This window comes from Entelurus aequoreus, linkage group LG18 (genome assembly GCF_033978785.1).
Source record: "Entelurus aequoreus isolate RoL-2023_Sb linkage group LG18, RoL_Eaeq_v1.1, whole genome shotgun sequence".
Lineage (NCBI taxonomy): Eukaryota > Metazoa > Chordata > Actinopteri > Syngnathiformes > Syngnathidae > Entelurus > Entelurus aequoreus.
The window spans coordinates 2,174,022-2,186,831 of record NC_084748.1 but is presented as its reverse complement, the minus strand read 5'-3'; the positions used below and the strand labels follow the sequence as shown (position 1 = coordinate 2,186,831).

General features: G+C 38.2%; 1 protein-coding gene across 6 annotated transcripts in view; it reads right to left on the bottom strand.

Annotated features, from left to right (window-relative positions):
- The window catches only part of lonrf1 (LON peptidase N-terminal domain and ring finger 1), a 60,395-nt gene that overhangs the window by 15,348 nt on the left and 32,237 nt on the right, over positions 1 to 12,810 (bottom strand). For all 6 annotated transcript variants that reach the window (XM_062026267.1, XM_062026266.1, XM_062026268.1 and 3 more), the window contains 3 exons: positions 9,608 to 9,730; positions 3,939 to 4,127; positions 3,663 to 3,843 (listed from right to left, as the gene is read on the bottom strand). In XM_062026267.1, coding sequence (XP_061882251.1) covers positions 3,663 to 3,843; positions 3,939 to 4,127; positions 9,608 to 9,730 — 493 coding nt within the window. The remainder of the gene's footprint in view (positions 1 to 3,662; positions 3,844 to 3,938; positions 4,128 to 9,607; positions 9,731 to 12,810) is intronic.

The window sequence follows — 12,810 nt, the reverse complement described above, 5'->3', positions numbered from 1 at the left end:
TAATTAATTAGATGACCATAATAACTAATTACCGTATTTCCTTGAATTGCCGCCGGGAATATAGTATTCGCCTGCTTAGAATTACAGCCGGGTCAAACTTGTTTCGCAAAATAATTAGCGCATGCTTGGCACTTCCGCCGGGTCAAATATGAGTCATTAAATGACTTCCGCCTCCTGGTGGTAGAGGGCGCTAGTGGTCCTTCTTGCGACTGCTGGTACTGCAGCAGACCGGTGCTGCAGAAGAAGACAACACGCAGCAAGAGTGAGCAGCCATTGTTTGCTTGCACTTTTAACATGGAGGATTACATATCTAAAATAAAACAGTTTTCTAAACTGGACTTTCAATCGAAGCAGGAGGTCATACTTAAAGGAAGATCTCCATCGAGACAGAGAGACTTTTAAAACTGAAGAAAGATAAGGAAGACTTCTAGAAGAGCTGCGCATGGACTCATTTATACCTAAAGGTAAGACCATAATAACGTTTTTTTTTTATTAAATGTGATTTTCATTATAAGGTAAGCGCCGGAGTGAGAAGAGGTTTTAAAATAATTAGCGCATGCTTGCCAATCCCGCATGCTTTTGGTAAACGCAGGAGTGAGAAGAGGTTTTAAATTAATTAGCGCCTCGGCGGCTATTCAAGGAAATACGGTACTATAGTAACTAATTAAATGAGCTGTTACAGAATATTTCGTTTTGCACTTTTTTGTATTGGATGTTTATCTTTATTTTTGCACATTTTAGCAAATAAGCAATACTTTTACTTTTGTTGAAATGTTTACACTGTTGTTACAGAATATTTCGTTTTGCACTTTTTTGTATTGGATGTTTATCTTTATTTTTGCACATTTTAAAGCAAAATAAGCAATACTTTTACTTTTGAAATGCTTATACTATTGCAGAATATTAAGATTTGCACTGGATGTTGACTTTTATATTTGCACATTAAAAAAGCAAATAAGCTACTTTTAATTTTGTGAAATGTTAAGTTTTAAATGTTTACATTGTTACAGAATATTTTGTCATGTTGTTGTCAATGTTGACTGAGTGGCCATACTTTTTTTTTTGTAAATAATTTATTTTTTCATCTTCATTTTAAATTAAAAAAAATAATCGGTAAAAGGAAAAAAAATCTATAGATTAATCGGGGAAAAAAATCTATAGATTAATCGAAAAAAATAATCTATAGATTAATCGATAGAAAAATAATTGTTAGCTGCAGCCTTAATGACCATAGTAACTGGTATATCATCCATAAGCGCAGATTCCAACCATTGAAAGACTTAGTATATTTGAAGACTTACGGTCATTAGAAAACATCATAATGGCAGCTACACTTTACATCTTAAAGATCTACAAAAATTATTTGGGAATGTCCGGCGGGCCAGATTGATTAATTTGCCCAGGTCTGACCTAGACGCTCCCAATAGGGATGCCACCATTATAGATTTTGACTGTACCATTATGGTATTACTATGGATTATGAGTAGGGCTGCAACTAACGATTAATTTGATAATCGATTAATCTGTCGATTATTACCTCGATTGATCGATTAATAATCGGATAAAAGAGACAAACTACATTTCTGTCCTTTCCAGTATTTTATTGAAAAAAACCAGCATACTGGCACCATACTTATTTTGATTATTGTTTCTCAGCTGTTTGTACATGTTGCAGTTTATGAATAAAGGTTTATTTAAAAAAAAAAAAAAGCCTCTGCCATGCGCATAGCATAGATCCAACGAATCGATGACTAAATTAATCGGCAACTATTTTTACAATCGATTTTAATCGATTTAATCGATTAGTTGTTGCAGCCCTAATTATGAGTAATAGTCAGTGTCACAAATATTATTATGCATGGATTAATTTCACAACAAACATGAAAAATAAAAATCTCATTCCTTAAAGATGTTAATGTGTTATTCAATACTATCGGAAATGACAGTAATTAAATTATAACAATTTGACAACAGTACATAATGATAAATATAAACAGAGTATTATTAAAAATACATTAGCTAACTAATGAATAATTGTATTATCAATATAACACTAAGTGTAATTTAAGTGATCCCCAGCGAAAAATGTAATAAATTCAAGTATTATTGTCATCAACTGTCATTGTTAGAATAATTATATATAAGTTTTCACACAAATCTTATGCTTAAAGGCCGTTGCTCTAGTTATTATCTATTCTGTGCTTTTTCTGATTCGTGCAAGGGCACACAACTTGTTATCTTCCACGGCATGTGAGGAGTGGCCTCGCCGCAGATGTTTTCTGTCTTTCAGCCTCGCTGACAGCCAAGGACGAACCAGCACCTCAACGAAGATAAGGCATATCCACAGCAGAGACAGGGTGCAATCACAAGGCCACCCAGCACATTCCGTCACGTATTGTGCGTAGTGGAGCTGCTCGCATAATGTGTGACCCCTCCCTTTAGAAGCAGCCTCAGCGATGTAACTAGGGAACTCCCAAACTGAATAGATAGAGGAACGCATGGACTGTTCCTTAGAGCGTAGGGTGAGACTGTAACCGAGTGCACAGCTCCATGCGTTCTCCTCATGGAGCTAAATTGAACTCTGTCTGATTCCTTGCTTCTTGTTCTGTTTAATAGATAGTTCGGTGGTTAAACCTGACAGTCATCCATGCGTATTTATTCATTTTTAATTCATGTATTTTATACTGTATTAATAATAACTGGAATAAATATAATTACCATAAATTCCTGATTATAAGCCGCTACATTTTTTCTACATTTATAAAACGGTGTGGCTAATTTACTGATTTTTCTTCACTGATGGCCATAATGCAAATAGTTTTACACAAAAAAACCCAACAGCAAACACACTGAAAAGGTGTGTTATTTCTATGACAGGTGCTGCAGTTTCCTTCCATTTTGCGCTTTCAACTGAAAGTAGAAGCGCCGTTCCGTCTTGTAGCCGTCCATAGTGTTTCTACTCGTATGGATTCTTCATTCATCACTCCAAGCAACGTTTGTAAGTTTCACGATAAAACTAAAACTGTTACAACTGATGTCTGTAGGAGTGTTTTCATGCTTATTTGTACGTGCTATCGTAATGTAATGAAGCTGGCAGCGTTAGCATTAGCTAAAACGTTTACAAGTGTCTGTTAGTATTATTAACTTACAACGGCATTATTTTTATATTGTTCCAGTTTCACTAATTCCTCAGTAAATTCACCAAAACTTCACCGGGAAGTTATTGAGTGTGTTTAGCTGATTGGAGAGCTAGCTTCCGCAGATAGTGGGTCCATGACCATGACTTCTGTTTTGTTTGATTATCTGTTTTGTTTGATTATCCGTTTTACTGCCGTGTTACAGACACCGTTTGGAAACAATTAAGGTATGTAAATAAAATATTTCTGTGTGAGTAACTCTTATCACAGCGTATATATAAGCGGCTTTTAGTCTGGTGCAGCTAATATATGGAAAAATAAATACAAATCTAAAATTTATTGGGTGCGGCTTAAATACCGTGTGCTCTAAGTTTGGAAAATAACGTATTTAGACAATAATTGCTTGGTGTCGAGTCATTTTCAGTGGCTAGTCAAGCTGCACACGGACTACTCTAAAAATATGTCCAAGTTAGATTTTTTACAGTATCTACTGTAACAAAAAGAGCTGCCGTTTTGGACTTTCACCTTGTTTTTTATGCTCCACGATGCAAGCCTCTGCTTCGGAAACAGACAACTTCCTCTTCAGCAGGGTGGCCTTCTCCTGGTCTCCAAGCTGAGGGGCGGAGCGAACCCTCTTCAGACTCTCCTCGCCGCGTACCGACCTGTTCAAGCGAAGCGAATGGGCTCGGCTCAGACCGGGACGCTTCTGTGTGTTCCAAAGCAAGACGGGGAGGATGTTAGTTCAGCAACAAGGGAATGCAAGGCCACGTGGTCACAGCGCTTCTGGGAGGCTCAGCTGACCTGCTGCTGGGTGTCTGACGCCGCCGCGCCCAACTGATGTGGGCTTTGTCTCTGGGCCGGACCGTGCGCCACGGCTTGTGCGTCAGCCACCAGGGTTTTACTGCGTAAGTGAGCCGCTGTGTTTTGCGACGTTTCTCTCAGAACGAACTTGACGTCGTCGCCGGAAGAAGAGAGCAAATTGCACAGGATCTGTCCAAAAAAAAAAAAAAAAAAATCAGTTTATTGTGACCCTGGAGGAGAATATAGACACCCAAAAGTTGTTTATTAGTAAAACTAGTCATACTCGCTTGTCTCTCACATGTATTTGTCAAATATGATGACATAAAGAAATAAATAAATGATAAATGGGTTATACTTGTGTAGCGCTTTTCTACCTTCAAGGTACTCAATCATTTGTTGATGACGCAACATTGGCGTTTGTCAGCGTGGTGTCACGCAGATACAAGTTTACTGTACAATGTGACAACTCTGTATGGCTTATGTAACTGCAACATCCTGTTGGTTCCGTTAAGTGGTGCTAATGTTGTTACGTGGACAGTCATGAGACTTCAGCCTTTGGAGAGGATGCAGCTGCTCACGTAAGTCTGCCACACGTCAAGTAAACACAGGACTTTTGACTTCACGGTCTTCTCTGTAACAGGCTGTACCATTATTACTTTCATTGCTACTGAAATCACCATTTAAATACACAATTATTCATTTATTTTAAAACATGAGTATTTATTAGGGGTGTAACGGTACACAAAAATTTGGGTTCGGTACGTACCTCGGTTTAGAGGTCACGGTTCGGTTCATTTTCGGTACAGTAAGAAAACAACAAAATATAAATTTTTTGGTTATTTATTTACCAAATTTGTAAACAATGGCTTTATCCTTTTAACATTGGGAACACTATAATAATTCTGCCCACATTAATCAACATTAAACTGCCTCAAGTTGTTGCTCAGATTAAATAAAATGACAACATTTTTCTTCTACATATAAAAAGTGCAACATTAAACAGTTTCAAGTCAACTCATCATGATTAATTTATTACAGCATTTGGGAAGCCTGTAGTTGATTTTTATGATGTAAATGTTATATTTTTATCAACATGTGATAGCAGGGACCCTGCCATTCAAAACTAGGCTGCTGCATTACTAATGATTAATGCAGGGGTCACCAACACGGTGCCCGCGGGCACCAGGTAGCCCGTAAGGACCAGATGAGTAGCCCGCTGGCCTGTTCTAAAAATAGCTCAAATAGCAGCACTTACCAGTGAGCTGCCTCTATTTTTTAAATTGTATTTATTTACTAGCAAGCTGGTCTCGCTTTGCCCGACATTTTTAATTCTAAGAGAGACAAAACTCAAATAGAATTTGAAAATCCAAGAACATTTTTTAAAGACTTGGTCTTCACTTGTTTAAATAAATTCATTATTTTTTTTACTTTGCTTCTTTTAACTTTCAGAAAGACAATTTTAGAGAAAAAATACAACCTTAAAAATGATTTTAGGATTTTTAAACACATATACCTTTTTACCTTTTAAATTCCTTCCTCTTCTTTCCTGACAATTTAAATCAATGTTCAAGTAAATTTATTTTTTTTATTGTAAAGAATAATAGATACATTTTAATTTAATTCTTCATTTTAGCTTGTTTTTTTGACGAAGAATATTTGTGAAATATTTCTTCAAACTTATTATGATTAAAATTCAAAACAATTATTCTAAGTCTTTTGAATTTCTTTTAAAATATTTGTTCTGGAAAATCTAGAAGAAATAATGATTTGTCTTTGTTAGAAATATAGCTTGGTCCAATTTGTCCAATTTAAAACATGTCATAAAAATTCTAAAATTAATCTTAATCAGGAAAAATTAATGATGTTCCATAAATTATTTTTTTTAATTTTTTCAAAAAGATTCTAATTAGCTAGTTTTCCTCTTCTTTTTTTCGGTTGAATTTTGAATTTTAAAGAGTCGAAATTGAAGATAAACTATGTTTCAAAATTTAATTGTCATTTTTTTCGTGTTTTCTCCTCTTTTAAACCGTTCAATTAAGTGTAAATATCATTAATTATTAATAATAACAGAGTTAAAGGTCAATTGAGCAAATTGGCTATTTCTGGCAATTTATTTAAGTGTGTATCAAACTGGTAGCCCTTCGCATTAATCAGTACCCAAGAAGTAGCTCTTGATTTCAAAAAGGTTGGTGACCCCTGGATTAATGTAACTATAGCTGAAAAAATAGTACAATAGCAATATGAGAGACTATTCATCCCTGAACACCATGGAGTTCATGTAGGCTTTATGATGCACTTACATTATTATATCAACTATCAGAGACAGAAACTCTTCATTTAACATACCGTAATTTCCGGACTATAAGCCGCTACTTTTTCCCCCTCGTTTTGGTCCCTGCGGCTTTTACGACGGTGCGGCTTTTTTTACGGCTTTTTTTTACGGTTTACGGTAACCAGGGGCGCGCACTACCGAGGATGCGCGAGACCGAGGCAGACATCTGGCGCCAGGTAACGAGAGCAAAACAAAGAGTAGGAGAGCGTCAGCGACAGTTTGCGCGGAGGAAGTGTTCATGCAAACACCCTCAATATGGAAAACAAACGGAGAAGTGCATATGATGCTGCTTTTAAGTTAAAGGCAATCGATCTGGCTGTCAAAGAAGGAAATAGAGCTGCTGCACGCACCCTTGACTTGGCCGACGACGCCATTTTGGACCTGTTCTTCTCCGAGACCGACGAAGAGGATTTCGGTGGTTTTAGTACGCAGGAGGAAGACGATGACACAATGATTAAAGACTGACTACCGGTAATACCGTTGTATTATTTGTACTCTGCACGAATGCTGTTCGCCATGTCAAAGATGTGAAAGTTTGATTGAATGATTGAAAGATTTATTGTTAATAAATGGGACGCTTTGCGTTCCCAAACAAACAGTCATCTCTGTCCCGACAATCCCCTCCGTGGTAGCAGGAACCCCTATATACTACGCTAATTACACATCAAAACGCCTGCGGCTTATAGTCGGGTGCGGCATATATATGGAGTAATCTGTATTTTCCCCTAAATTTAGCTGGTGCGGCTTATAGTCAGGTGCGGCTTATAGTCCGGAAATTACGGTAATGTCCTTTTTTGCTGCTTCAACACAGCTCAATCAACACAGAAAAAGGTAAAGTGAAATAACAGACAGACAGGGCTTTGCTGTCCGTAACACACACACACACACACACACACACACACACACACACACACACACACACACACACACACACACACACACACACACACACACACACACACACACACACACACACACACACACACACACACACACACACACACACACACACACACACACACACACACACACACACACACACACACACACACACACACACACACACACACACACACACAGCAAAATGAGCTAACGTCACACTAAAAGTGAATTAGCCTTCACCTCAAGCCAGGACTGCGAGCGAGCTGAAGCTGCCGTTTATGTTTCTAGAAGGTCAACGGGCTCATAGTGATGTTACTAGTAGTTGACTGGGCGGTGTTTATTATCATTTGGGGAGAGTCCGCAGCCTGATGCTTACCTGCTAAACGCTAAGCCCTGACTACATGCACTCTGAATACGCATTGCTGATTGGCCGTTAACGCTGTGTGTGTAACCAATCAGATGGTTGTGTGGGTGTGACAATGCTGGGTGTTGTGTAGAGGACTGACTGAGACAGGCAGAAGGAAGCGGAGCAGCTTGTTAAGACTTTAGCTTAGGCGGCTACTTAACTCGTTCGGTACACCTCCGAACCGAACCGAAACACCCGTACCGAAACGGTTCAATACAAATACACGTACCGTTACACCCCTAGTATTTATTGACACACCAAAACTGAACTTTAAATATCATTTAAAAGAACAACAGATATAAGCTAGTAACAAATAAACAACATGTAAAACCATGATAATAGTAACAATACATTAAAATAGCAATAACAATAACATTCCGAGAGCGTAGCTTGTACAGTAAGTAATATTATGGTTAGTTTGTATGTTTAGCACCGAGCGATGCTGCTGATGCTAAAGTGGTTTAATAATGCTGCATCTGTTTAGCACTTATTGCTCATCCTTCTTGTGTTGGGGCTCCAGAATATAAGGTTCTGGAACATCATTTTCCCCAAAATAATTCTTGTTGGCGCTCACAAAGTGTGCTTGATTAGCATTGTCATTGATGGGGAAGGGATCTGTGGTTCCTACCTCTACGTCACGGATCACGTGACTGGCTTCCTCATTAACTCTCAAATTGGCTCGGGAATCTCTGGATTGACACTATTTTGATCATATCTAGTTATTTGCAACCCAAGTCTTTTAGTGTCATATTTCCAATATATATGATAATAGCTTCAAGATAAACGTGGTACTTTAAAGGCCTACTGAAAGCCACTACTAGCGACCACGCAGTCTGATAGTTTATATATCAATGATGAAATCTTAACATTGCAACACGGGTTAACTTATAAAGTGACATTTTAAATTTCCCGGGAAATATCCGGCTGAAACGTCGCAGTATGACGACGTATGCGCGTGACGAAGTCAGTTTAACGGAAGTTATGGTACCCCGTAGAATCCTATACAAAAAGCTCTGTTTTCATTTCATAATTCCACAGTATTCTGGACATCTTTTGCAATTTGTTTAAAGAACAATGAAGGCTACAAAGAAGACAGTTGTAGGTGGGATCGGTGTATTAGCAGCGGACTACAGCAACACAACCAGGAGGACTTTGTTGGAGAGCAGACGCGCTAGCCGCCGACCTCACCTTGACTTCCTACGTCTCCGGGCCGCCAAACGCATCGGGTGAAGTCCTTCGTCTTTCCGCTGATCGCTGGAACGCAGGTGAGCACGGGTGTTGATGAGCAGATGAGGGCTGGCTGGCGTAGATGGAGAGCTAATGTTTTTAGCATAGCTCTGTGCGGTCCGGTTGCTAAGTTAGCTTCAATGGCGTCGTTAGCACAGCATTGTTAACCTTCGCCAGCCTGGAAAGCATTAACCGTGTATTTACATGTCCACGGTTTAATAGTCACGCTACTTCCGGTAGGGGCAAGGTTTTTTTTTATCAGCGACCAAAAGTTGCGAACTTTATCGACGTTGTTCTCTACTAAATCCTTTCAGCAAAAATATGGCAATATCGCAAAATGATCAAGTATGACACATAGAATGGATCTGCTATTCCCGTTTAAATAAAAATGTTTCATTTCAGTAGGCCTTTAACTTGAAAGGAGTCACAATATAATGTATTTCTACATTTAAAACACTTCCTTGTGCTCTACATAAAAAGGTGTAGCTACATAGTATTCAGTTATTAGTTCAGTATCCTAACGTAAGACTTTTTAATTACGCCGTAAAAGAAGCAATCTTGTTTTGTAGGTCATAAAACTTTGCCAGGGTGTGTTGACATTGAACTCCTACTTGCACTCACTTCATGTGGGCTTAGCCAGAGCTTCCATCAAGAAAATAAACGGCTCGATGCAAGACTGACAAAGGACCAAGCTCAACTTATATTTGATGATAATATTTCCTAGAACAAGTTGTGAACGTGCAACTAGCGCAACTTTGCAGACAAATAATAAGAGCTGGGGAAAACAACAACTTTGCATGTAGATTGACTTGATAAACTCACCTTCTCTACTTGTCTCTTGGCACAGGGGAAGTCCTCGTCCACGGCGAGGCAGTTGAGGAGGACTTGGAGAGACTCGTCCACTTCGCCCATCTCTTGTAGCACCATGGCTTTCACAAATAAAGCCTGACAAGGTCACAAAAAATAGCACAAAACATGATTAGGGTACGTTTCTCAGAGGTATTTCTAGATGCAGCCCTGCAATCTATTTGTGGTGGTGGTGGTATCTTGATGACGTCATTGTCTAATTCAGTGTTTCTCAACCTTTTTTGAGCCAAGGCACACTTTTTGCGTGGAAAAAATGCGGAGGCACACCACCAGCAGAAATCATTATAAAATGAAACTCAGTTGACAATAAAAAGTAGTTGTTGCAATTGTTGGATATGACTTTAAAGCATAACCAAGCATGCATCAATATAGCTCTTGTCTCAAAGTAGGTGTAGTGTCACCACCTGTCAGATCACGCCCTGACTTATTTGGAGTTTTTTGCTGTTTTCCTGTGTGTAGTGTTTTAGTTCTTGTCTTGCGCTCCTATTTTGGTGGCTTTTTCTCTTTTTTTGGTATTTTCCTGTAGCAGTTTCATGTATTCCTTTGAGCGATATTTTCCGCATCTACTTTGTGTTACTAATCAAGAATATTTCAGTTGTTTTTATCCTTCTTTGTGGGGACATTGTTGATTGTCATGTCATGTTCGGATGTACATTGTGGAAGCCGTCTTTGCTCCACAGTAAGTCTTTGCTGTCGTCCAGCATTCTGTTTTTGTTTACTTTGTAGCCAGTTCAGTTTTAGTTTCGTTCTGCATAGCCTTCCCTAAGCTTCAATGCCTTTTCTTAGGGGCACTTACCTTTTGTTTATTTTTGGTTTAAGCATTAGACACCTTTTTACCTGAACACTGCCTCCCGCTGTTTCCAACATCTACAAAGCAATTAGCTACCGGCTGCCACCTACTGATATGGAAGAGTATTACACGGTTACTCTGCCGATCTCTAGACAGCACCGACACTCAACAACAACACATCATTTGCCGATTATAATTACTGCTTTGCAAAAAAATATTTTTAACCCAAATAGGTGAAATTAGATAATCTCCCACGGCACACCAGACTATATCTCACGGCACACTCGTGGGCCGCGGCACAGTGGTTGAAAAACACTGGTCTAATTAGCATAATTGGCAATGAAGCAGATGCATAGATTTTTTTAAAGGCAAAAAACAACAAAATGATACGTACAAAGATGATTTAAGATGAATATTTGTTTTATTATCAGTTGTATCATTTGTTCACGTTGCAAGTTACATTAAATATTTTTGCTCTATTTATCCTTTTTTGAAGTTGTTTATCATTTGTTTTACGATACATGAATACAAGTCGCGGTTTTTAGGACATCATTGGTTTACGTACAATAAATGGCACTGGTGCTAGTCATGACTCGCTAGTCAAATCAAATCAACTATTTATAAAGCACATTTAAAATGTACCACAGGGGTAGCCAAAGTGCTGTACAATGGGCAGGTTAAAAGATAATAAGAGAACCGAGCAAACACAACACAAACCGAGCACGATAAACAAAATAAAAAAATAAAATAAATAAAACATAAAAACAGGTTCACAGCAGGTGCATTATGGGACGCCATAGCAGGATGTGTGTGTTAAAAGCCATGGAATAAAAGTATGTTTTTAAGAGTGATTTACAAACAGGAAGAGAGGAGGCCTATCTAACACTCAGAGGTAGGTCGTTCCAGAGCTTGGGAGCAGCAGTGGCGAAAGCTCTGTCACCGCTAAGCTTCAGCCTTGTGTCCGGGACCGTCAGCAGCAGCTGATCGGCTGATCTTAGGGATCGGGTGGAGCAGTAAGGCTGAAGGAGGTCGGAGAGATATGTTGGCGCGAGGTTGTTTAGACATTTAAAAACAAATAAAAGGAGTTTAAAATTGATTGGGTAACGCACAGGGAGTCAGTGAAGGGAACTCTGTAGGATCCCCTTTTTTTGTAATATAGTTGTTAAAGTCATACTGGTTTGATATCTTGTTTTGTGCAGTGCCTTATTTATATTGTATTTTTAATTTATTTTATGCAAATTGTTGACATGTTTTATTTTGTGTTTATGTATGTAAAAAATATTGTATTTCATATATTCATTTTTTCTATTCATTTATTTATCCATATTTTTTAAAATCTTGTTAACTATTCTGATTGTTAATTTGCTTTGTTTAAGTAAAAAAAAAGGTGAAAGACAAAGCTATTCGGTTTCTTGTGAGTATATACACTTCATTGCTGATATGGGAGGGGGCGCCACCTAAAATCTTGCCTAGGGAGCCAGATTGGTCTGCACTCTGTGGTGGTAAAATAAGTGTCAAAAGGTAATAAAACAGAATTTTCAAATATTCAAACAGAAAAAATTAATTGTATTTTATTATATTGCTATTTTAATTTATTGTTGTTACATTTATTATTATTATTTCACTTGTTTATTTGTTAGTAATATATTCTAATAATAATAATATATTAGTCATTGTTCTTTTAAATTATATCTAAAATTGAGTTTTGGGGCTACAATAACGACTTATGTTTTCAAATGAATTAATACTCCTATCACTAATCGCGATTTCAATATCAATCAAAAATAATCGTCAATGTTATCGTCTGCCATAAACATCTGGCTCTATTTCCAAAGTATTTGTGGCGGGTTGCCACGAAGAAATGAGACTGGGAAACTCTGTCTTGTTAGCTTTGACAACCATCTACGGTACATCCATCCATCCATTTTCTACCGCTTATTCTCTTCGGAGTCGCAGGAGCCTATCTCAGCTACAATCGGGCGGAAGGCGGGGTACACCCTGGACAACAGGACCAACACAGATAGACAGACAACATTCACACTCATCATCTCTAGGGATGATACTCGAAACCGCTTTTCCCGGTTGTTCGATAAGAAAAGAACCGAGTCCTCGGACTCGAATCCCTTTTTGAGAACCGGTACCCGTTATCGAGACCACTATAGTAAAGAAAAAGAGTTGATTCTTTATTCGAATCCCGTCCCGACCAGAAATGCTCCGTGTGACATCACAACAAATGACGTCACGTAGCTCAGTCATTAGGCGCAGATAGCGAAAGCAGGAAAAACAATGGACCAGAAAAAGCGCTCCAAGGTGTAATAAAGTTCAAAACAAAAGGTATAATCCAATGAATAACTTTACTGAGAGATTT